The sequence below is a fragment of the Kogia breviceps genome, chromosome 8 (assembly GCF_026419965.1).
Source record: "Kogia breviceps isolate mKogBre1 chromosome 8, mKogBre1 haplotype 1, whole genome shotgun sequence".
In the NCBI taxonomy this organism is placed as follows: Eukaryota; Metazoa; Chordata; class Mammalia; order Artiodactyla; family Physeteridae; genus Kogia; species Kogia breviceps.
In genome coordinates, this window is record NC_081317.1 from 5,115,252 (window position 1) to 5,140,560 (window position 25,309).

Below are 25,309 nucleotides of genomic sequence, written 5' to 3' on the forward strand. Positions count from 1 at the left end.
ACTAATGATTCCATGACTCAGTGTTGTGTACAGCACTGAAAACCACACCCAGCACACAGATAACCACTATCTAGACAAAGTGAAACGGCGCAGGTCACTGAAAGGTCCCTGGACTATATACTGCTTCGCACAGGAGCCATATACAGTTTCTGTTGCATATTCTTCTTCATCTTGTTTAAACAACGACTTAAAAAAAATAAAAACTCTTAGCTCAATGGCCTTTTAAAAAAAAAAAAAAAAAAGGCCAAGGAGCAGATTTAACCCATGGGCCATAGTTTGCCAATCCCTGGCCTAACAACAGGCAGGAGATTGATGGAAATCAGGCAAAGTGCTTTAAAGTGCTTCCCGAGGGGACTTTCACACAAGGATCAAAACTGTAGTGATTCTCTCAAATCAGAGGCTGAGACTTCTGTGTCCCCAAGGGAGCTACAGAAGGCAGAACCTGAGAACAGGGCTGTTTGCTGGGGCTGGTTACATCCTATAGGAACATGACTGATTACATGCTACAGAACTCGTTACATCCTATGGGAACATGACTGACTGCATCCTACAGGAACGACGCAAATGGGTTTGATACATGTTGACACGAATAGAGGCAAACATCCATATTTACCTGGCCAAAGACTGTTCCACCAGTACTCGCTGCTTGACCAAACAAAGAACCAGTATTACTAGACCCAAAACCTGTAAAATAAAAAGAAAACCAAAGTTTAATTTGGATGAACCTTCTATAATGTCAAAGTTTCGTTTTTTCTTTTTAAAATGGCATTCACGTGTGCTAAAGTGCCTCACAATAAATCAACTCATGAAGAAAATGTTTCCCTACCTAGGAAATGGAGCAAATTATGAGTAAATAATTTAAAAAACCCTTTTTTTCATTGCTAGAATTTTATAACAGTAAAAAAAGCCCCGAAGTCCCAAGGACTTAATCCTTGTCTCCTACCAAACCCCAGGTGGGTGAGGACTCTCAGAGTAGCTCCCCTAGACTTACAGCCGCCAAGAAGCGCTTCCAATGACTGACTTAAAATCATGAATATTCCTACTCCCTGGTTCCCTCTAATCTCAAATACCGGATTCTTTCAGGGTAGTTTATCTTTCTTCTAGGTGACATAACACGGTTGAGGTGCTGAGTTGACAGGGCCTGGGAAAATCAGGCAGAACTATGTTTTATAACAAAAGAGCCCTAGACGAGGAGTTGGAGGACAAGAGTCCCATGCTCGTTTCTGCTACTGGTCTGGGCAGGGGAGCTCAGGCAAGTCTCAGTTCCTCAACCAGTGCTGGAGGAGGCTGCTCAGGTTATTTTTCCACCCAGCTCCTGTAGGAAATAAGGGTTTTTCCGAGGTTCTCAGTTGTACCGAAATAGTTTTGATTATACTCGTGAGCGACGATTCTCAAGGTTTGACTGCAGAACAAAAAGGTGCACTAGCGATAGCGTTAACTATCCCACTCTCTCTTAAGACCCACAAGGCCTCTTCCCTGCCCGTCCTCTAGACCAACTTATCCCATCTCCCGTCACTCAAACAGGCCAACCAGCCTCTTCACGGGGCATCAGGTGGGATCCCCAAACTGTCTTGCACCACTGTGTTCTTGCAGCGGAACACAGTGGGAGCTTCACAAACATGTGTTGAAGGCAGGAAGGAAATGACTTCCTTTCTAATAAATTATGAACCAGTTTCAAATAAATTTTCACCGAAGGAATGAACACGCAGTTGCTTGTAATCCTGTCCACCAAGAAATCACTGATCTTTGACTCCGCCCCCCATCCCCTGAGCCTGATGGCTGAAGAAATGCCTTTCGCAAGACAACCATGGAGAAAGGAAAATTAGAAAAGATATTCGAGTTGTCCTGTCTACTGGTTTTAGGAGCAAAAGCAGCTGCTAAGATTGGACATGCAATAGTGAGGATTACATTTTACTTTCTAAAATAGTAAAATTTAAAGATTAAAAAAAAAAATTACACTGAAAATAGAAAAAAAAAAAATCCAACTTCTCAAATGTCATTATTTGCCCTTCTAGAAAGCACGATGGTGGTCAGAGGAAATATGAAATACTGGCAGCGCGGTGGGCTAGGATGAGGAGCTCTGGAGTCTAGTCCTGGCTCCACCACTGGCACTAAATGACATTAGGTCAGTCACCTTGAGGCCTGACAGGTTTGGAAATAATGACCTCTAAAGCACCTTGCAAATGTAAAATTTCATACGTATGAGTCATTTGTTACTTGCCATGACTTTACACCTTTTTTTCTCCCCCCATGAAACTGGCACTCCGGTGGCTAGGCGAGTGGAGAACTTGCTGAGAAGCAAAACTGGAGCTGCAGTGATCAGACCAAAGAAATGCCCGAGACTGCCAGTGGCCAGGCCCCCTTCCGGACTTGCCAGAGCCTCTTCTGTTTCCCCTTCCTTTGTTTTAATCACCAAACTAATGCAGACTTGCTGCAAATGTTTCAAATAATACACAGAGGACAAAAAGTAAAAATCATCTATAAGTTCTTACCCGAAGCTTGACAAAAGCTAAACCCAGAGGACGGCGCTGTCGTGGTGGTGGCTGAGGTGCCACCGAACACAGAGCCTCCCTGCCCAAAGCCAGGACTCTGGCCAAAAGCAGGAGGGCTGCTCTGGCCAAAGAGCCCCCCTCCAGTGTTGGCGGAAGACTGTCCAAATGAGAAGGAGCTGGAGCTGCTGGCGCTTGAAGAGGCACCGAAGACATTCCCGCTGGTGGACGTGGGGGTGGCGGAGGCGGACTGACCAAAAGCCGGCACGGAGCTGAAGCCGGGCTGACTGAAGGAAAAGCCGCTCGCGGGGCTGCTGGTCGGCTGCCCGAAGGCCGGGGCCTGCCCGAAGCTCGTCTGTCCGAAGACCGCCGGGGCGGAGGTGCCAAACGCTGGGCTGCCGAACCCCGAGCCGCTGACCTGCGGCGCGGCAGCCGCCGTGCTGGCGATGCCGCCCGCCTGCTGCCCGAACAGGCTCGTGGCGGTGCTGGCGGCTACCTGCCCAAACATGGGGGCCGCCGAGGGGGCGGTGGCCGTGTGGCCGGTGAGCTGGCTGAAAGCCGAGCTAGAGCCGGCGGCCGGCGGCTGCGTAAAGACAGGCGAGCCCGAAGTGACCGCCCCAAACACTGCGGGCTCCGTGGCTGGGCCCGGCGCATCACTGGAGACTGCGCTGGAGGTGGCGGGAGGCCTGGGTGTTTCCGGGGCCACGGGGCCAGCACCTGGGACGGCAGGTGCTGCAACGGCGATCTGCCCAGGCGCGGCCGGGGTCGGGGCAGGGGACGGCGGCTCGCTCTTGGCGTCTGGGGCCCCGGTGGCTGCTGGAGTGGCCTCCGCGGACGGCGCTAGGGCGGTGGCACCGGGCGCCGCCGCACCGGGGCTGCCGACCGCAGGCTGGGCGGGAGCGGGCTCCTTCTTCACAGAGTCACACGTTTGAGGAGGAGCCTGGGGAAGCTGGGCGGCTGTCTGCTGCCCTAGCAGGGAGGCCGTTGACACCAAGGCCTCAATACCACCTGGCTTCTCAGGCAGAGCCGATGACGTGGCTGCTTCCGTGCTCTTCCCGGAAGACGCGGGCAGGGCGGGAGCAGACGCCGAACTCGGGAGGCTGCCAAACGACAAGGCGGGGAGGGACGTAGGAAGGGGTGTGGCAGCGGCAGGGGGCGGCGCTGTACTACTCGTCTGCTGGCCTCCGAACGGAAAACTGGTCTTGCTACCGCTTAGAGATAGTCCCCCAAAACTGATGACGCTGGAGGGTCCTGCACTGGTGGGCGGCAGGCTGCCGAAGACGCCAGGCGAGGAACTGCCGGGGCCGGGGCCGCCCGCCGCCGCCAGGGTCACTGCGGTGGCAGCCGCAGAGGAGGTCACGGGAGGCTCCGCGGGCTTCCCCAGCACCACGGGGCCGGTGAAACTAAACCCGGAGGGGACGGCCGAAGTCTTGGTGGGCTGGGCACTAGCACCAGTCCCGCCCGGGGATGAAGCCTTACTGGCTGCCTTCGTAGAATCATCTGCTTGGCCAACGCGCAGTCCTGAAAAACTGCCTAGAGTCTCTCCAGCCAGGGAACTTGGAAACAGAAGCTCTCCCAACTTGGACGGCGGCGCTTCCAGCCTGCCAGAGGGGGCGGAAAGAGCAATTCCAGAAGGTGCCACGGGCCTGCCGGACGGAGCAGACCCCCCCGGAGGGGGACCGGCAGCTCCCGTGCTACTTGACGTCGTCATTCCCGAGGGAGCTGAGCTTTCAGGAGTGGCCTCGTAAAAAGGTTTGCCTGTCCCGCCAAAGGAGAATGTGTCCAGCTGGTTTGACTCTTTGCCGGGGGGTGCTGCCCCTAGCAAGAAACAGAAATTAGGAAATGGACTGGATTTCACAAACTATGACCTGTCACAGTCTCACTGACTTTTCTAAGCCAAAGCCTCTCTCCTCCCTTCATACTGTCAGGGACAGCTTGTTCTGACAGCAGCAGACACAACAAATGCTTCTCCGCAGGAACGTTAGCTGAGTCATCTCACTGAGGTGGGATGAACGAACGTTCTCTTTATGACCATTAAATCATAACAAATACACCTCTATCTAGAGTACATGAAATTAACCCAGTGGTCCAAAAGAGAAAGAAACGGCATCTCCCCACATTGTGTGCGCGCCGCAGCAACATTCCTGGCAACAGTACTAGCCTATGGACCTCCTGAGAGACCAGGAATTGATCCTTCGGTGGTTTTTTTTTTTTTTTTTTTTTGGCCACACTGTGCGGCTTGTGGGATCTTAGTTCCCCAACCAGGGATTGAATCCAGGTCCTTGACAGTGAGAGCACAGAGTCCTAACCACTGGACCACCAGGGAATTCCTCCTTTGGTTTTATGGACAGATAAAGTGTCAATCCACAGGCAATCATTTTTACCTATAATTAAGGGCTACTTCCTAGGGCTCTCCTCACTAAGTGCTTTCACAGCGGCAGTGTGGCCAGATGGTCAAGGACATGGGTGGGATCTGAGGCTGGGGGCTCTGCCACTTGCTGGCTGTGCAACTCTGGAAAAGTTAATTGACTTCTCTGGGCTTCAATTTCTCCATTTGGAAGGGAGAGATTAATAACAGTATGTACCTCACAGAGTTGTTATGAAGATTAAATGAAATACAGGTAAAGCACTCACAAGGCCTGGTCAAAAAACTGATCAATACAGACTAATTTGATACTTACAAACTGAAATTGGTCTATCGAAAGTGCTGGTTGATGTTTCTAACTCCATGCTGTTTGAAAAAGTCTGTCTATCACAAACTCCTGAGAACACTGCAAAGCCCCTACTATATACAGGTAATTTCCAGAAACCCCTCTTTGTATCACTGGTGTTGTACTGAGTTGTTTATGATTTTGGATTGTTGTCTGTTCTTGTATTAATGAAAATGTTTACGGAATTACTATTGCGTTTTATTACTAATTTATTTCATTTAGGATTTTTGACAATTATTCTGTTCCTCTCCAATCTTTTTATATCGTCGAGTTATTTTTCTTCTAGAAACTGAGACTGGGGAGAGGGTGGGCCTCAAGGGTGTTCAGCCACGTCCAAGTGGGCAGAACAGTTTAAGAATCACTATTCCGGAGAGAAAGGAAGGAGATCAACAACCCTTTAAGTGCCACACGCAGCTCAGGTTTAGGAAGTCTGCTATGCTTTCAGCTCCCTCATCTCCCGCTAGGAGGTTTTAGGAGATCCCTTTTTTACTAAAAAAAACTTCTACCACTTGTGCTGATGCATAGAAAGCACTCATAAAAATATGTGTTGAATGAAGAGATGAAAGATGGTCATTGTCTTATTTATCATAGGGAAAACCTGGAAAGAGCCTAAATGTCCAAAAGGTGAATAGTTAAATAAATTATGGCATATCCACAAGATAGAAATTATGTAGCCATCAAAAATGACATTTACACAAGATTTTCAATAATACTGGAAAACTCACAAGAGATTGTGTTAAATGAAATAGAGTGGAAGCAAAAACCCCAGAAGGAAATATAACCGAATGGCAATGGTTAAGGGTACAATGTGTGATTCTAGAACACATCACTTTTATAATAAAATATAACAATCACTTTTATAATAAAAGCTTTCTTTTTAAAATAAAAGAAAAGTAAATGTAATTACTTAAACTGAGAACTGGAAGGCACTTAAAAAGTACATCTGGTTTCCTTATAGGTCTTCAAATTCTTTTAAACATTAAAAACATGTTGGTTGGTAGATCTGTAACAACATGCTTGAGACCAGTGTGTTTTCTGATAGGTTATCGAGGAAAAAAGATGAGTTCAGTCTTTGGTTTCCATAGTACTAAGTCTATCTCATCCTATAAATTGATACAATTTTAAATGACATAGGAAAAAAATGGAGAAAAATTTTAATTCACATGTAAACATTCACATTTAAAGCACAGCCTTGCTTTTCTAGAAGCAGATCCTTTCCTTGTACTTAATTATGAAGAGCAGAAGTCCTTCCCCACAGTTTCGTAAATCTAGCCTATTTTTAGTGCATAATATCACCACCAGGTTAATTGCAGATACTTTAGGCAAGACGTAGCAGCAAGCAAAATGTCAACACATCTGCCCCCCAAAACCTGCACTTGTTTAGGGGGAAACACAAAAGTAATGCTATGCCATGCAGAGACTGTACCTTGTGTGGCAGTGAAATTAGGAGACGGTGTTGGTGTGATTATCCCAAAATTAAAGCCAGTCCTAGGGAGAGGAAGAAAAGACGCTAAAAATGAACAAACCCAAGGCACAACATTGCCTTTTTAATAATACATTTTATAATTCATTCACACAAACTGCTCTCGAGGGGCTTAAAACCCAGAAGATAAACGTCAACAAAGTGAAAGCACGTTATCTCTGAAGCAGCAGAGCCATCGCAAGCTCTCTAAGCGGGGAGAGGCAATTTGTGGGCGAGGTAAGAAGGGAGAAGCAGGTGAGAAGACCTTGGAGGAACGGCTGGGCTTTGCATGGTGGAGGCTGGGGTGGGGACCTATTCCAAGGAAAGCAAAGGAGTAGGAGAAACGCACTGGGAATGTTTCTGTGGGAAGAGTGGCCAGAGCAGATGGCCCACCTAGTGAGGAAGACGAGACAGGCTGGAGGACCTCCATGACCCAGACCGAGACCAAAGAGCACGTCAGGACAGTGCACGCCACCGGGAGGTGACGGACAGCACGGAACAGGGGTCACCGTCTCTGCCGTTCTGACAGAATGCTTAGCTCTGGGCTGGGAAATCTGGTTCAAAAACTTTTCTTTTTAAAAAATTTTGGCCGCACCTCGCGGCTTGCGGGATCTCAGTTCCCCAGCCAGGGACTGAAGCCGGGCCGTTGGCAGTGAAAGCGCCGAATCCTAACCACTAGGCCACCAGGAAACTGCCCTCAAAAACTCTTCTGACCCTTTTCATCACCTCCTCTCCTTCTGTACATTTTCTTTACACCGTGAATGAAGACACCATATGACCAAAGAAGAAAACTCAGCCCGAGCTGAGCCAGAACAGACTACTCACTGTGAGAAAAGTTCAAATAGCAAATTTAAAACTATACAGCTTTAAAATATAAGGGACCAAGCCCACCAAATATGGTAAGTAATGGTAAGGACTGGACTTAGGGTTTTCTTCTTAACCCATCATTGGCTTCCTCAAATGGACCAAGACCGCCTAAGAAGATGTGTTAAACATGTCATCACATCAAAAAAGAAAACAATTCTCTTTCTTTGTCTCAGACTTGAAGCAATTTTATCTAATAGAGGTAAAAAGCCACTGACCCAATGACCCAAACCTTTTCAGGTTATTTTAAAAATAGCAAGAAGACTATCAGTTCACATAAGTAAAAATTAAAAGATGCAGTAACTCCAGGGCTTCCCTGGTGGCGCAGTCGTTAAGAATCCGCCTGCCAATTCAGGGGACGCGGGTTCGAGCCCCGGTCCGGGAAGATCCCACATGCCGCGGAGCAGCTAAGCCCGTGCGCCACAACTACTGAGCCCGTGAGCCACAACTACTGAAGACCGTGTGCCTAGAGCCGTGCTCCGCAACAAGAGGAGCCACCACGGTGAGAAGCCCGCGCGCCGCAACGAAGAGCAGCCCCCGCTCGCCGCAACTAGAGAAAGCCCGCGCGCAGCAATGAAGGCCCAGTGCAGCCAAAATTAAATACATAAAATAAATAAATTTATTAAGGAAAAAAAAAGATGCAGTAACTCCTGGCACTTGACCTACTCTTTAAAGTGTGCTCCAAACTACCTTTGGGAAGTAGAAAACATGATGATTGACAGTGAAATATATATAATTTCCTCCCCTCAAATACTATTCTAACCACCTCCTTTCTCTTAAGGGGTTAGGTTGAAGGATGCTCAAGAAACAAAATTCACGTGAGGAAAAAGAGATTGTGGTCAATATGATTCCAGTTACAAAAGCATAAACTGAAAGAGCTTAAGAGGCTTTTCTAATGGAACTGAACATGCAACTCTTCACAGTAAAAACAATCTATGGATGGGTTTTTATCTCAGCCACACAGAGCCCAACTCCACCCCTGAAGGGGAAGGACGCTTTGGCGACTCTCACAGGTTTCAAGATGAGTGCTTGCAGCACAGAGAAAAGGCACCCTCCTTCCAAGGTCAATAAAAGCTCCCTTTGGAATGAGGGTTAGAAGACCCTTTTGTTTTTAAAGATGACTCAACTTGACAAGTATAGCCATCATGACTTTTTTAAAAAATGAAACAGATATGTATTTCCCCACATCTATATAAAACCCAAATTTTCAAATGGCTACTGTCTTGATCTCTCAGGATTCGCAGATAACGTGACCTCTCAGGGCAGCAAAGCCAATCCAAACTTCTCACCCAGCCCCCAGATGGTGTCAGAATGAAAACCCCTCAGTGTGATGATCAACCACAGACTCAGTATCCAAAGAAAATGAAGCTTATCCCAAAGAACAAAACAAATACGCAAGTATGTAATAACACATGTATAAACTTGAATCAAAAAGGGGAAACAGATCTACATTAGGACACTAAGCTACTGTCACTATTATCAAACGCATCACTGCAGTGATAAGAACTCTGGCTTCATATAAGTACACCTACTGATTGTAGGATTGGGGACAGCTATCTGTGAGGTTGCTGGTGATGTCACAAAATTTAGTTCACTACTGACCCTGACGGAGAAAATGAGAAAGACTTGCTGAACTGCCCAACGACAGATGGGGTGGACGTCACAGCTGTCTCTATCTTGGTTGCCACTGGTCCTGAAAAAATTATGGGGAAAAAAAGAGAACATTACAAAAAACCAGTTAGAATCACCGTTTTAGTTTAATTCTCTGTGGCAGCGAATGCGTGGTGCCGTGTAGAGCGCAGCCCCGGGTCACGCACTTTCTATGACAAGTCGGTGGCCGCAGTGCTGCCTAAGTCATGCTGCCTCAAGGTCTCTGAACTTGCTCTCTGGCTCAGTCACTGTCAGTTCCAAACCAGGACATGCCACACTTGCCCCTTTCCAGGAAAGAGGTCAAAATAACTGGAGTGCAGTTCAAACTTAAGGCTTTAAAAGTAGCTTTTACAATTACCGAAAAGCAATATATACCAAAGGAAAAACAAAATTCCAAAGAGAAATAGGTTAACTAAATATCTCTGAGTAGTGACTTCACGGCTATTTGCTTTCTCTTCACATTTCTGTATTTTCCATAGACTTTATGTATTTTAATAATAGTTCTTTTTTTTTAAATTACAGAGGTAACATATGATGGCTGTAATACAGAGAAGCGTAGAGAGTTACAAGTGCAACCCATCATCCTTCCCACATTCAACATACTGTAACTACTTATGAATAGTCTGGGGTATTACCTACAATCTTTCCCCTATCGCTCTACTTTTAAAAGGAGGAGGGGAATGGGGGAATTAACATTTAAAAAGCCCAAATCAAACCAAACCAAACAATAAGAAAAAGCGCTTCCCTTTAAGTAAGTATGGGATAAATATTTGTAAAATTATCTAACAAACCACTATAATACAATGTGATGTGTACAAGGCTGTCCAAGGCAGCCTGACTTATAATCTTGAAAAGTTAAAAACAATCTAAACTATCTGCAGAGTACTATTAAAACTTAATAGGGTACAACTGTACAGTGAAGTCTTAGGCTACCATTAAAATGAGTGAGGTAGAGTTGCATCAGATCCGGAAAGATTAACACGATATTTACTTTGGGGGGGGGGTGGGGAAACATTACATATCAATATATACAGGATATGACTATTTTAGTTTAAGAAAACGATACACATCAAACCCCAAGAGATACACATCAAATCACTGAGGGCTGTTATCTCTGGAACAGGGAACTTATAGGGCAGCTTTCGTTTTCTACATTATATCGCTCTACACACCATAGACTTTTTGTGGACCTGTAATAGTTTTATAATCAGAAAAACAATGAAGGTATTTCCATTAAGTAATAAGGGAATTATTCTATAGAGGTTTCAGAAATGCATTTTTTAAAAAAGTTTTTGCAAACTCTTAAATAGTACTTTTCAGGGAAATTTTCCTACTCAAAAAAAGTCTGTTTCCAGAAAGTGAGAAGGAAACACATAGCAAGGACAGAGAATATTTCACAATCATCACTGAATGACGAATCTTAGAAATTTCTTTGCAAGTCATGCTAACTGCCTAGACATGCACAAAACAAAGCCCCTTAGATGTCCTTGATTCTTAACTTCAGGAGTGACAAAAAACTCTCCAATAAAATCCTTGAATGGGGTTAAGATACAAAATCTTACAAAAAATTTTTCTAAAATATTAGCTAGAAATGGAAACAAATTTCTTAATTTGAATCCTAAATGATTCAAAAGTCTTTGACAAATTCCACCGAAATTTCCCTTCTAACATAAAGTTTTGGCTGCTAGTTAAGAAGTGCTATATACCTGCTTCTCATGGAAGGCTTATATGATAAAAACCGTGCTCCTCCATTAATCCTAATTCTAGAATACAAGTTGGGCTTACACAATAATGGTTTTCTTCTGAGTGCAAGGAATACTTCTGAAGATAAACCCAATATCCAATGAGAAAGATTTGACCACAGGGAAGTTGGGATGATGGTGTGACTGTGTAGAGATTACGGAAAGCAGGCTGCTCAGGTGTGAAGTTCAGCATCTCGAGCAGAATTTATTAGCTTGAAGACCCACTGGAGAGCATGAATCAGAATAAAAGCTAGAGTCCACAGCATGGTGAGAACGCTGGACTGTGGGCAGCACAGTCTAGCATTTTCTGAACTGTAGCAGAAAGCAACACATGTCAAATGAAGTGGACTCTAACAGAGCCAACGAAAGGGGCTGCTGAGGAAGAGCCCACGTTAAACTAGGCACTACGTGTAAGCACACTTCTATGTCCAGTGGGCTAGGGCGGCGTGGATGCCTGGTCAGAGCACTTTATGGTGACTGTTAAAAACTAATTTCGGTTATAAGAGTAATTACGCCTGAGTGAGCGCTGGAAGCATGTGAAGCCACAGTCTTCTAATACTGAATTATATCTACTCTGAGATCTCATATTGTAACAGATCCATTTTACTTTCTGTGTTTTACCAGCTTTTGAATTGTCCTCGTAAATCCAAAGAGTTTTTCTTTCCTTTGTAGTAGAAGGAATAGAGTTCAATGTTCTGATCCCCTCCTCTCTAAACTTTGATTATCCAGCAAGGCAGGTGCTCCTTTTTAGGAAAAACATTTAAAGGCAGCCTTTCTCCTACTGCTCTCATATTTCAGAAGTCTACAGAACTGCCGAAGGGCTCACTAATTTCCTGGATATTCTACATCAACTGAGGCCTTTCAAATATGTCTTTACTGTACTTGATTTCACATCAAGCTGCCTTTGTGATCTACAACAATAAACTCTACTGTGGAGCATATCTTTCACCTTTATTTTCACTAAAACAAAAGTGCAAACTTACCTGAAGCTTTATCACCAGATGACACTTGACTGGACGCTGGTGTGGGCCCCGACGGCTTTAAGGCGTTTATCAGAGATCCCTATAACAGGAGCAAGACATTTATGTGAAACCACAAACGAGCCTTTGGAATAAAGGAACATGTAAAACGATAACATAATTTAAAATAAGCAAGCACAAACACTTTTATTTAGTTTAATTTTGTTTTTTCCGTTTCAATTTAAGTCAGTACTTTTAAATGCTTACCACGTGTAAGATCGTACCAGAGATGGGAATATTCCACAAGCACCGAGAAAACAGAGTCATGCCTGTTTAGCTTGTGGCTATTTCCTCAGTGCCTAACACAACACTTGGCACGTAAAAGGCTCTGGGATATTTGATACACAAATAAAGGAAGAAGTTAATGAATGAAATAGGTCCTGGCTCTCAATAAAACTTTTAATAAGGTTAGAAAGCAAAACTGTTCAAGTTATCCATCTCCAGTCAATGTTCCTTTCCTCTTGGTAAAGCAAGAGGATTTGTGCCTTACTGTGTGTCCTCCAAGGTGAACATGGAAACCTCCAGAAGAAAGACCAAATGCTAACTGCTTAAGTGTCATGGTTAAGTCACGGCAAGCTAAGGAGTAGAGAGCCACGTCTGAGAACTCACAATAGGCAAGTTCTGATGTTCAACCTCAAACACAATCTACAATTATTTCTAGAGACAGAGACGAGCAGCAGAGAAACCAGGTTTTCTTAGGGAACGTTTCAGAGAGAGCTTGATCTACCTTTCAGCCATCTCCTATTATCTTCTTCTGTGTGGTTTAACTGTTTACAATATAATCTACTTTTGTAAGAGACAATGTTTACCAGGCAAAAGCCTGAAAGTAGACATAACAAACATCACTGAAGATGCAAGGTCTGAAAAACAGGGATCGCAAGAGAAAGCAAGAGAACATATCCCCTGGATGCTGACAGTGAAAGGTACAAGGAACAAAGCAGTGGACAGGAAGAAGTTAGAAGACTTGGGTTCCAGCTCTGGTTCCATCATTTAATGAAAACCGTGGAAGCCTGCGTTAGTCACTTGAGCCCCGGCTTCTTCATTGGTGAAACATAGCTGCACACCTGCCTTGTCTATATGGTTGTCGTATGGGTTAACTAAGACAATGTTAAATGAAAGTAAATGTCAACTCCATACAGATACCCCATACAAACGTAGAATTATGACCCAAGATTACTAGGGGCAGAATGTCACATGGCCTACAAAGACAGTATCAGGTCCTAACTGACCTACTAGGTCAAGACTGGCATAAATTGTGGGGAAAGGGTCACAGGTCTTTGTCAGACTTACAGTTCATTTAAACAACACGAGGACTTAGTACAGTACCGTCTTCAGTTACAAAGACAGTCACTGCGAGTCACATCAGCAAAGCCAAAATCAGCAATTTACCTGCTTAGCTTGGCTAGCAGCCGCTGGGGTCAACATCGGGTGAGGTGTTTTGGCTGCAGAGTACGGCACTGAAGAACTGAAAAACACAAAGCATGTGCTCAAGAGAAAGGCATGACTGGGTGTAAATCACATGCATCCCTGAGCCAACCTTCTGTCCAAAAGAATAGTATCAATTTTGGGGTAGAATATAGATGTCTGGGACGCTAATCAAAGTCATTTGACATTTTTCGGATTGAGGAATAAATTCTTTCAATGAAGTTTGGGTCTTTAGCATAAAAGTCAAAGCAGTGGGGCTTCCCTGGTGGCGCAGTGGTTGAGAGTCCGCCTGCCGGTGCAGGGGACACGGGTTCGTGCCCCGGTCCGGGAAGATCCCACGTGCCGCGGAGCGGCTGGGCCCGTCAGCCATGGCCGCTGAGCCTGCGCATCCGGAGCCTGTGCTCCGCAATGGGAGAGGCCACAACGGTGAGAGGCCCGCGTAACACACACATGCAAAAAAAAAAAAAAAAAAAAAAAAGTCAAAGCAGTGACCTGCAATGCTAGGGAAAAGCTAGGAATATTCAGAAGTTGACCCTTTTCTTATCTGGAGACTCAGCCTTCTGCACCGCCCCCCAACACCCACCGCCATTCCGGACCACGGGGGGAATTCCTGATTCTGTTTTCCAAGCCTGAGAAAACGTTCAACAGGATCTACGGGATGTATGTGATCTGGCTCAAAGAAGAGATCTCAGCTTCTCACAGCAACCAGCCCTGGGAGCCCAGCGCTCATGATGTCAGCACACAAGAGAGTCAAACATAACCACGGTTCCCTTCCCGACCTGCACTTCTGCTGGGGTATGAAAAGTGCATCCAGTGTGTGTACAAAGAGTTCTCACCATCTTCTGTTACCCCTGAACACAGTAAGCAGGGAACTGTTATTTCAATAATTACTTAGTGTTAATATGTGACGGAATAAAATCACCTGTTTAACGCAAAGCTCTATTCTTGGCTCCTGGGAGCAATTCTTTCCATCAGTCTATCTGTCCTCAGTGCAGAGCTACTTTGACTAGTATGCATAGGAATAGCAATTGTAGGACCTGGTTTTATTTTTCAGAACTCTCATTTAGGGAGAATTAATAACTTTCCATCAAAAGATTAACTCGGAAGAGGAAAGACAAAAATAAGCCCATAGAAAAAAAATTATCAAACATTTTAATAACCTTACAGTCACCTCAGGACACTCTCCTGGAATAATACAGGAACCGGAACCTTCCCAAACAAACTTTATTAGATTCAGAGAGAAGAAAAAAGGCAGTTATTTTCAATGAAACAGAACCTCTTTATTTTCCTGCTGAAGAGAGAAGCAGCTGTCAATGTGCGCCTCTCTGAAGAGACACAGCCCTGTTCCCCTGAGATGTCCTACCAAACAGGTAGGCGGGGACACTGTGCCCCGCACCTGCTGACTCTCCGACGAGAAAAGGACCGTGTGAGTGAGACGCGGGGACTGAGAAATCCCCGGGCGGGCACAGCAGGCTTAGGCGGAAAAACGGCTGCCGGTCAGGCGACTCACGAGGGCCATGAAAATCCTTCATGCTTTCTAAAGACAAGCAAAAAGGAAACTACAAAATAAAAAGAAAAGCAGCAATCCACCCAACTTTAGAACATTTTTTGCGCCCTAAACTTAGTTATGACATGACAGTAAATTAAATCATGCATGAAGTAGACTGAGTGTAATTATTGTTCTATTTACTTGTGATAATGCTATAAATCCCTTGGGTGTCCTAAATCCCCAAACACACAAAATTAGGATTCACAGTACTTACACACCGGGCCACAGAACAGCCCTGCAGAAGAATGCTGCTCCGTGCAATCCATCCGCTAACAAACCTACTGACTCAATTGGACCCACCCCCGCCATGACCCAAGAGCACAAACAGAAACGAACAGGATATACTACCAAACAAATGTGTTCAAAGACGTGTGTGTGACCGTGAACCAAAACAATGGAAATCAACAGCTAGAAATGTTCAAGAGAAGATGGAAATGTTAAACTTGGAATTATCATATTTTGGATGACTGTACTCTACTTTCTAGCAGTATGGGCCTGAAAAGAGATCACTGGAAATTCATTTGAAATGTTCTCTGTTCCACAGCTGAAAACAGAAATCAAAGGACCACGGGCAGAAAATGGCACTGTCACATATATTTACTACATGAGTCTACAAATGACATTTATACTACTGCCAACACTAGGGCACTGCTTTAGAAAGGAGGGATGGAGCTACAAAGGTCACTAAGAGCAGTAAAATTAGGTTCTTGGAGAAAAACAACTGCAACAGAACTTGAGTTCTCTGACTCTCCATTACCCAGACCATCCTGATAAAAGTTAATACACAAGTGGAGGTGGACATATCAAGTATGACAAACATCAAAAAATGTCACAACAAACCTCGTTCCAACACTGCCTTGAACACAGGAAAGCCATTTTTTTGGGTTTTTTTTTTGCCACACCCTATCGGCACTGGCTGCCGACGCAGGCAGGCTAACGCAAACACATTCTAGGGCTGTGTACTCCACACACAAGGGTAAAAGTGAGCTGTTAAGACTGAGAAGCATTAAAATGTCGCCTAGGCCCTTTCTTAGTGGGGCCCTTAAACTTCAATGAACTTTAACAAGGTAAACATTCATACTATTGTCGTGAAAGGGGCCAACTACTCATTCTTCTACCTATTTCAACATTTTAAAGAGCTTAAAGAACAACAGACCTCCTTATGTTTTATTTTGTTAAGTCTTAATCATTACCACGTATATCTTTTTATATATTCACATATGACACAGTGGATCTAAACTGTGAAAGCTGCTAAAGTTAACTATTTAATGAACTATGGATTTTTTTGTAATTATTTAAAGGTGAAGCAAGTAAGGAGACAGGACTACTTATCAAGAGCAACTGAAGAAATAAATCAGGAGAGAAAAAGAAAATAATAGAAGATATTGAAAACCAAAGCTCTCAGTTCATTTTTTCACCTATCAGACTGTAGTAATTGTAAAGTTTGATAATCTTGGCAAAGATATGGGGAACCAGATTGGCATACGCTGCTTGTGGGAAGGAGAAATTGGTATAAGCTCTACTGAGAGAAAGTTGACAACAATTATAAAAATTATATGTATGTATATACACTCACATACATGGATATCTCCTTTGCCTCACCAGTCCTACAACTGAGAATTTATCCAACAGATATGGCTGCAAGCATGCAAAATTATCTAAGTGTCCAATTATTTTAGCATTGCTGGTAACAACCTAAGAAGCACATCCCTGAATATCAGTCAGTAGAGAAAAAAAAAAGCTATCAGTTCACTTTTAGGGGTTTCTTATGTCTTGTTACCACCAACTGTTGTCCCCTACTGGTAAATTTTATGTCTCTGAAGACTCAAATGCTTTCCAAAATATCATCTAAAAGTCTGCTAAACCAAACTGTAGTTTTTGCACGCATGTCTAGGTGCCAAGTAACTTAAATAATGCAAGTTGGAACTGCATTAGAGCTTTAAAGAAGACCTATATTAAATATGAAAACAGGATTGTTAAGAATTTATAATGACATGGAAAAATGTTAACAATTAAGTTTCATGATTAAGCTGAGAGGTTACAAAGCAGCATGTATTCAGATTTTACTTTATTTATTTATTTGCCCACGCCGTGCAGCTTGCGGTATCTCAGTTCCCTGACCAGGGATTGAACCGGGCCACGACTGTCAAAATGCGGAATCCTAGCCACTAGAGCACCAGGGAACTCCCCCCAAATTTTACTCAAAAAAACTAAATTTTCATGGAATAAAGATGAAGAAACATGTAAACAGTGATTAAACATTTGCAGTGGGAATAAAGGTAATTTAAATTTTGTTCTTTTTTAACTATCTGAGATTTCCATACTGTCTACAGTGAACACTTGTAGTAAGAAAAATAAAAGAATGAAAGTTTTTTTAAGGTTATGGTAATTACTATAGTTATTATTTTTAAAGTGGGGCAACATCTTTAAGTCAGTGAAGGAAAATACTGTCAACCTAAAATTCCTTACTTAGGAAAAATATCTTTCAAAAACAAAGATGAAATAAAGACTCTGGAAGACACACAAAAGATGGAAGAATTCAGATCTAAACCTGAAGAAATGTTAAAGAAGTCCTTGAGCAGAAGGAAAATCATACCGGATGGAAACCTGGGACTGAACAAAGGAATGAAGAACACCGGAAATGATAACTATATGGGAAAAGAAAAGATATTTTTCTTCTTATTTAGTTCTGTTTAAAAGATAATCAACTATTTATAACAACATATCATGGGATTTATAACATTGGTAGAAGGAAAATATACAACAACAATAGCACAAAGGTGGGGAGGGGAGAAATAGAAGAATACTGTTATAGACTCTTTTACTATATTTTAACAGTATAATCACACTTGAAGATAGACTGTGATAAGTTAAAGATGTGTACTATAAACCCTAATGCAACTACTTAAATAACACACAGAGGTATAGCTAATAAGCCAATGAAAAAGATAAAACAGAACCATAAAAAAAAAAAATCACTCAATCCAAAAGAAGGCAGAAAAAGAGGGAAAATGGAACACAGAACAAATGGGACAGACAGAAAACAAACAGCAATATAACAGATTAAAACCCAAACATGTTAATAATCACATTAAATGTAAATGACCTAAGTACTCCAATTAAAAGTCACAGACTGTCAGATTGGATAAAGAAAAAAGATCCAACTACATGCTGTCTACAAGAAATCCATTTTAAATATAAAGACACAAGATAGGTCTAAAATAGAAGGAAGGATAAAAGAGCTATACCACACTAGCACTAAACAAAGAAAGCTGGACTGGCTACATTAACATAGGAGAAAGTAGATTTCAAAGCAATTAATCTTTTTATTATTATTATTATTATTATTTTTTGTGGTACGCGAGCCTCTAACTCTTGTGGCCTCTCCCATCGTGGAGCACAGGCTCTGGATGCGCAGGCTCAGCGGCCATGCCTCACGGGCCCAGCGACTCAGCAGCATGTGGTATCTTCCCGGACCGGGGCACGAACCGTGTTCCCTGCATCAGCAGGCGGATTCTCAACCACTGCGCCACCAGGGAAGCCCCAAAGCAATTAATCTTACAAGGGAGAGAGACAGTTATTTTGTCATGACAAACTGGGTCATTTCATCAAGAGTATGTAAAAATTCTAAACATTTATGCAACTAATAACAGAACTTCAACATGAAGCAAAAACTAATAGAAAAAAAAACCTGATAGAACTGTAAGGAAAATAAGTCCACAACTCTAGTTGAAAATACCAACACCATTCTCATTAATTGATGGAACAAGCAGACAGAAAATTATCATTATCGACCACCTTAACTTAATTGACATTTATGGAACACTACAACGAACAAGAGTAGAATACATGTTTTCTTCAAGTGCACACAGAACATTTACCAAGATGACTGATATTCTAGGTCAGGGACTGGGAAACTACAGACCAAAGACCAGCTGCCTGTTTTTGTAAATAAAGTTTTACTGTATCAAAGCCCATGCCCATTCATTTACAGTTTGCCTACAGCTGCGTTCAGGCTGCAATGGCAGAGTTGAGTAGTTGAGACAGAGACTATATGTCACACAAACTTAAAATATTTACTATACGGCCCTTAAAAAAAAACCTTGTTGATCCCAGTTATGGGCCATAAAAGAAGTCTGAATAAATCTAAAGAAGTCAAGTCATACAAAACATGTTCTCTCACCACAATAATTAAATTGAAAATCAATAACAAAAAGATATCTAGAAAATGTCCAGTTATTCAGAAACTAAATAACACACTTTAAAATAATCCATAAGTATAAAAAAACACAAAAATATTCTGAACTGAATGAAAATGAAAAATAACGTATACAAAATCTGTGGGATGTAGCCAAAGCAAGTCTTAGAGGGAAATTTATAGCACTAAAAATGCCTGTATTAGAAAAGAACAGTCTCAAATCAATGACATTAGCTTTTATCTTAAGAAACTAGAAAAAAGAGTAAATAAAACCCAAAGTAAGCAGGAAAATGAAATAATAAAGACCAAGTAAAAAAGTAATAGGAAAAAAAAAATCAATGACACCAAAAGCTGGTTTCTTTGAGATCAATAAAATTGATAAACCTCTAGCTAGACTGATGAGGGGAAAAAAAGACACAAATTACCAAAAACAGGAAAGAGGGAAGTGAAATCATTATGAATTCTATCCACATTAAAAGGATGATAATCAGGGACTATTACAAAAAATGTCATGCCAATAAATTAGACAACTCCAATGAAATGAACAAATTTCTTGGAAGACACAAACTACCAAAGTTCACTCAAGAAGTGGATAAGCTGAATAGTCCTATCTACTAAAGAAACTGAAATTTCCAAGACAAAATGACTTCAGTGGTGAATTCTACCAAACACTTAAGGATGAAATAATAACAAATCTACATAAACTCTTCCAGGAAACTGCAAAGGAAGGAACACTCCCCAACTCATTCTGTAAGGCCAGCATTACTCTGATACCAAAATGAAACAAATATATTACAAAAAACCAAAATCTACAGACCAATATCGCTCATTAAGACATGAAATCTTAACAGGGGCTTCCCTGGTGGCTCAGTGGTTGAGAGTCCACCTGCCGATGCAGGGGACACGGGTTCGTGCCCCGGTCCGGGAAGATCCCACATGCAGCGGAGCGGCTGGGCCCGTGAGCCATGGTCGCTGAGCCTGCATGTCTGGAGCCTGTGCTCCACAACGGGAGAGGCCAGAACAGTGAGAGGCCCGTGTACCGCAAAAAAAAAAAAAAAAAAAAAAATCATCTTAACAAAATATTATCAAATTGAATCTAACCATATATAAAAAATGGACAATACATCATTACCAACAATTGGTTTAACATTAGAAAACCGATCAAGGGCTTCCCTGGTGGCGCGGTGGTTGAGAGTCCGCCTGCTGATGCAGGGGACACGGGTTCGTGCCCCGGTCCGGGAAGATCCCACATGCCGCAGAGTAGATGGGCCCGTGAGCCATGGCCGCTGAGCCTGCGCGTCCGGAGCCTGTGCTCCGCAACAGGAGAGGCCACAACAGTGAGAGGCCCGCATACCGCAAAAAAAAAAAAAGAAAAACGATCAATCTGACAAGGGCACCAAGACAATTCAAAGGTGGAAAAAAAGAGTCTTTTCCGCAAATGGTGCTGGGACAACTGAATATCCACATGCAAAAGAAAGACGTTGGGCAACAAAGTCACACTATTTACAAAAATTAACTCAAAACAGATCAAAGACCTAAATGTGAGAGCTCAAACAATAAAACTTAGGAGTAAGTCTTTATGATCTTGGATTAAGCAATGGTTTCTTAAACACATACCTATATGTAAGACACCTATAGCACAAGCAACAAAAGAAAAAAATAAACTGAATTTCATCAAAATTAAAAATTTTGTTGTTCCAAAGGACGCTATCAAGAAAGGGAAAACTACACAAAGAATGGGAAAACATATTCACAAGTCATGTATCTGATAAGGGACTTGAATCTAGATTACATAAAGAATATGACACCTCAACAATTAAGATAAATAACCCAATTAAAAAACAGGCAAAGGATCTAAACAGACATTTCTCTAAAGAAGATACAAATGGCCTATAAGCACATGAATAGACACCCAATTATCATTCATTAGTCATAAGGAAAATGCATATCAAAACCACAAGGAGATACCATGTAACACCCATTAAGATAGCTATAATAAAAAAGATGGACAATAACAAATGTTAGTGAGGATGTGGAGACATTGGAACCTCATACGTTGCTACTGGGAATGTAAAATGGTGCAGCTGCTTTGGAAAACAGTTTGAACTATGTTTAGCTCAAAAACTAAATGCTGGGCTTCCCTGGTGGCGCAGTGGTTGGGAGTCCGCCTGCCGATGCTGGGGACGCAAGTTCGTGTCCCTGTCTGGGAAGATCCCACGTGCCACAGCCCATGAGCTGTGGCCGCTGAGCCTGCGTGTCCGGAGCCTGTGCTCCGCAACAGGAAAGGCTGCAACGGTGAGAGGCCCACGTACCGGAAAAAAAAAAAAAAAAGCTAAATGCCTAATTACCATATGATCTAGCAATTCCCCTCCTAAAACATTACCCCAAATAACTGAAAGCAGGGACTCCAAAAGATACTTGTACAAGAAGAGGGGAAACACCCAAGTGTCAACTTACAGATGAATGGATAAGTAAAATAGGACATATGCATACAATGGAATATTATTCAGCCATAAAAGGAATGAAATTCTGACATATGCTACAACATGGATAAATCTCGAAAATTTGAGCAAAATAAGCCAGACACAAAAGGACAAATACTGTATGATTCTACTTATATGATGTACCTAGAACAGACAAATTCTTAGAGACAGAAAGTAGAATAAAGGCTACCAGATAATAACACTAGAGGGGGAGTAAAGAGTTATTATTATTATTTTTTTTTTTTGCGGTATGCGGGCCTCTCACTGTTGTGGCCTCTCCCGTTGCGGAGCACAGGCTCCGGACGCGCAGGCCCAGCGGCCATGGCTCACGGGCCCAGCCGCTCCGCGGCACGCGGGATTTTCCCGGACCAGGGCACGAACCCGTGTCTCCTGCATCGGCAGGCGGATTCTCAACCACTGCGCCACCAGGGAAGCCCCAAGAGTTATTATTTAATGGCTACAGTTTCTGTATGAGACAATGAAAAAGTTCTGGAAACAGATGGTGGTGAAGGTTACACAACACGGTAAATGTACTTAATGTCACTGTACACTTAAAAATGGTTAAATTAATAAATTTTGCTTTACATATATTTTACAATTTAAAAAAAAAAAAAGCTCCCTAACCGTTCTCCCTGTTTCTACCATTCCTCACTCCAGCCCTTTTCATCTATTCTCAATACAAGAACCAGAAGCTTCCTGCTAAAACCATAGGTCAAGAGAACTATCTGCAATCATCAAAGCTCATGGAATTTTACACTAAAAAAAGGTGAATTTCACTGTGTGTTAATTATTCCCCAATATTTTTAAAAATTGCTAAAATCGCTTTTAATAAAGGAGACATAAATCAGATCAGCTTGCTCAACATCCACTGGTCAGCCAGGTCCTGACCGAGGCTTTAGCAGATGTTACAAGACCTGTATCCCAGGCCCCAGCCCCGCTATCCCTCTCCCTCCAGCCACCAGTGGCTGTCTGGCTCCTTCCTGAACCTGCCAGACATGCTCTCACTACAGGCCTGGTGCTTGGGGCTTTCTTCCTTAGGATATTCATGTGACCTGCTCTCTGGTCTTTGGTCTTTATTCAAATGTTAAGTGTCAAAAGCCACTGCAAGGCAAAATATTACGTAAGACGGGAGAATCCAGCTTAATGGTGAAAGAGATATGGTCTGATATTTCTGAGATATTTTAGTCATTAGCCACGTAGGAATAGCGCCTTCCTTGTTCCTATTTAAAATTGCAACCCATGTCCAGACAACAGTCCCTAAACCCCTTCTCTGCTTTAATTTTCTCCATCATACCTATCACCACCTAAAATACTATCTATTTTACGTACCATTTGTCTCTCTGTGACAAGGGCAGGGTTTGGGGGTTTTGGGGAATCTGTTTTGTTAACTGCTTTATCCCCGGCACCTAGAACAGTGTGTGGCATACAGGAAATGCTCATGAAGTATGTGTAGAAAGAATGAATAAACGAATGCCCAAATTCCTGAAAGGAATGATCTATCCGGTGTGCTTTGGGAAAAAAACCAACCAACCAAAAATCCCACCGTATTTCTCACCTCATTCGGCCCTGCTTTCTTCCTCCTCCATTTCCTGCCAGGTCTCTAGACATACTGGCCTTCTTTCCCCTTCACCTCAAACATGCTCTGTCCTTTGCCAGGTCTGGGCTCTTACACAGCCTGCACCCTCTGTTTGTAACCATCTTCTCTCCACTCTGCCTGGCAGCTTCTGGTCACTGTTCAACTTTCAGCTAAAACACCTTTTCCTTCCCAACCTCCTCATCGGCCCCAGATCCAACCAGATGGCCGCGCTGTGTGCCTTCTTGGCACCTTGCACGTCTCCTTCACCCCGCTCATTATACTGCGGTTAGAGGGCTGTCGATGTAACGGGTTGTTTAGTGGCTGTCTTCTTGCTAAGATCTAAGTGCCGTGGAAGCGGGGACCTGGTACGTCTTACTCACTGCTGGATCCCAAATGCCCAGGGTGTTACCGTGCTCATGGCAGACACCCCTCAGGAACCTGCTGAATCAAGTGACTGAGCACTGGAGAGGAGCCTAGATAGCCATGGGTGTGCTCCAGATAAACCCTCTTCCTGAAAACAGGAGATGGATATAAGGGATGAGGCCAACGAACGTAAGATATACCCACGGCAGAAATGCGTAAGCTCATCTTTTTTGTTTGTTTGCTTTTGTTTTAAAATTTTTATTGGAGTATAGCTGATTTACAATGCTGTGTTAGTTTCAGGTGTAGAGCAAAGTGAATCGGTTATACATACACATATAACCACTCCTCTTTGTTTCTTAGATTCTTTTCCCATATAGGCCACTACACAGTATTGAGTAGAGTTCCCTGTGCTCTACAGCAGGTTCATCTGTTTTATATACAGCAGTGTGTATATGTCAGTCCTAGTCTCCCAATTTATCGCCCCCCCCCTTATCCCCTGGTAACCATAAGTTTGTTTTCTACCTCCATGACTCTACTTCTGTCTTGTTCAGTTCATTTGTACCCTTTTTTTTTTAAAGATTCCACATATAAGTGATATCATACGATATTTGCCTCTCTGTGTCTGACTTACTTCACTCAGTATGACAATCTCTAGGTCCACCCACGTTGCTGCAAATGGCATTATTTTGTTCTTTCTTATGGCTGAGTAATATCCCATTGTATATATGTAGCACATCTCCTTTATCCACTCTTCTGTCGATGGGCATTTAGGTTGCTTCCATGTCCTGGCTAATGTGAATAGTGCTGCAGTGAACGCTGGGGTGCGTGTAGCTTTTTGAATGGTGGTTTTCTCCAGGTCTATGCCCAGTAGTGGGGTTGCTGAGTCATATGGTAGTTCTTTTTTTAGTTTTTTAAGGAGCCTCCATACTGTTCTCCATAGTGGCTGTAACCAATTTTCATTCCCACCCACAGTGTAGGAGAGTGTCCTTTTCTGCACACCCTCTCCAGCATTTATGGTTTGTAGATTTTTTGATGATGGCCATTCTGACCGTGTGAGGTGATACCTCACTGTAGTTTTGATTTGCAAGAAATGTGTAAGCTCATCTTATAATAAATCTCTTTAAGATATTACTCAGAAAAAACTTAAATGCAAAATTAAATATTTAAAATACACTTACCAAACTACTGCTTAAGAGAATCTGAAAGTAATTTTATAATGAATGTAATTCCCTCTCAAGCTTTCTTATTGGGGGAGGCGGTAAATACCAATTTCCACTTGTCAATTATGCTTAGATTCACCTATTATTCAACAAGTGGTTATTAAAAAGGAACTGCATTCCAGGCACCACTCTGGGCTTACAAGTTAAATAACTGCACCAGAGTCCAAATTCTGTGGGGAAAGGAAGATTCCTTTTTAACTTTTGTGTCTATTTTTCTTAAGTCAGAAAAAAGGGCAAACTCAGCACTGCTCCTTTAACAAAGCCCTTCTCAATGATTAGCTCAGATGAACCTTGGAGGGAAACAAAGCCTGAGATAAGATAAAGGAAATCGCCAATAGGTGCTTCTCACACATGGTTAACAGCTAAAATATCTCAGAAATACCAGACCATATTTCTTTCACCATTAAGCTGGATTTTCCAGTCTTATGTAATATTCTGCCTTGCAGTGGCTTTTCTTTGCCTACCCTACACTAGGAATCTGGCTGTAATTCCCAAACTCTAATGCAGAGTTCTTTCCCCTGAGAAGTTCACAACGACCACAAATGCCATCTTGGTCTA

The 25,309-nt window shown here is 42.8% G+C and overlaps 1 protein-coding gene across 9 annotated transcripts in view; it reads right to left on the bottom strand.

The window, feature by feature from the left end:
• The window catches only part of NUP214 (nucleoporin 214), a 104,176-nt gene that overhangs the window by 29,562 nt on the left and 49,305 nt on the right, over positions 1–25,309 (bottom strand). For 6 of the 9 annotated variants that reach the window (XM_059072525.2, XM_059072522.2, XM_067040448.1 and 3 more), the window contains 6 exons: positions 13,327–13,402; positions 11,902–11,980; positions 9,129–9,219; positions 6,627–6,688; positions 2,493–4,307; positions 614–684 (listed from right to left, as the gene is read on the bottom strand). In XM_059072525.2, coding sequence (XP_058928508.1) covers positions 614–684; positions 2,493–4,307; positions 6,627–6,688; positions 9,129–9,219; positions 11,902–11,980; positions 13,327–13,402 — 2,194 coding nt within the window. The remainder of the gene's footprint in view (positions 1–613; positions 685–2,492; positions 4,308–6,626; positions 6,689–9,128; positions 9,220–11,901; positions 11,981–13,326; positions 13,403–25,309) is intronic. The other 3 variants (XM_059072521.2, XM_067040449.1, XM_067040446.1) reach the window with 1 other exon arrangement.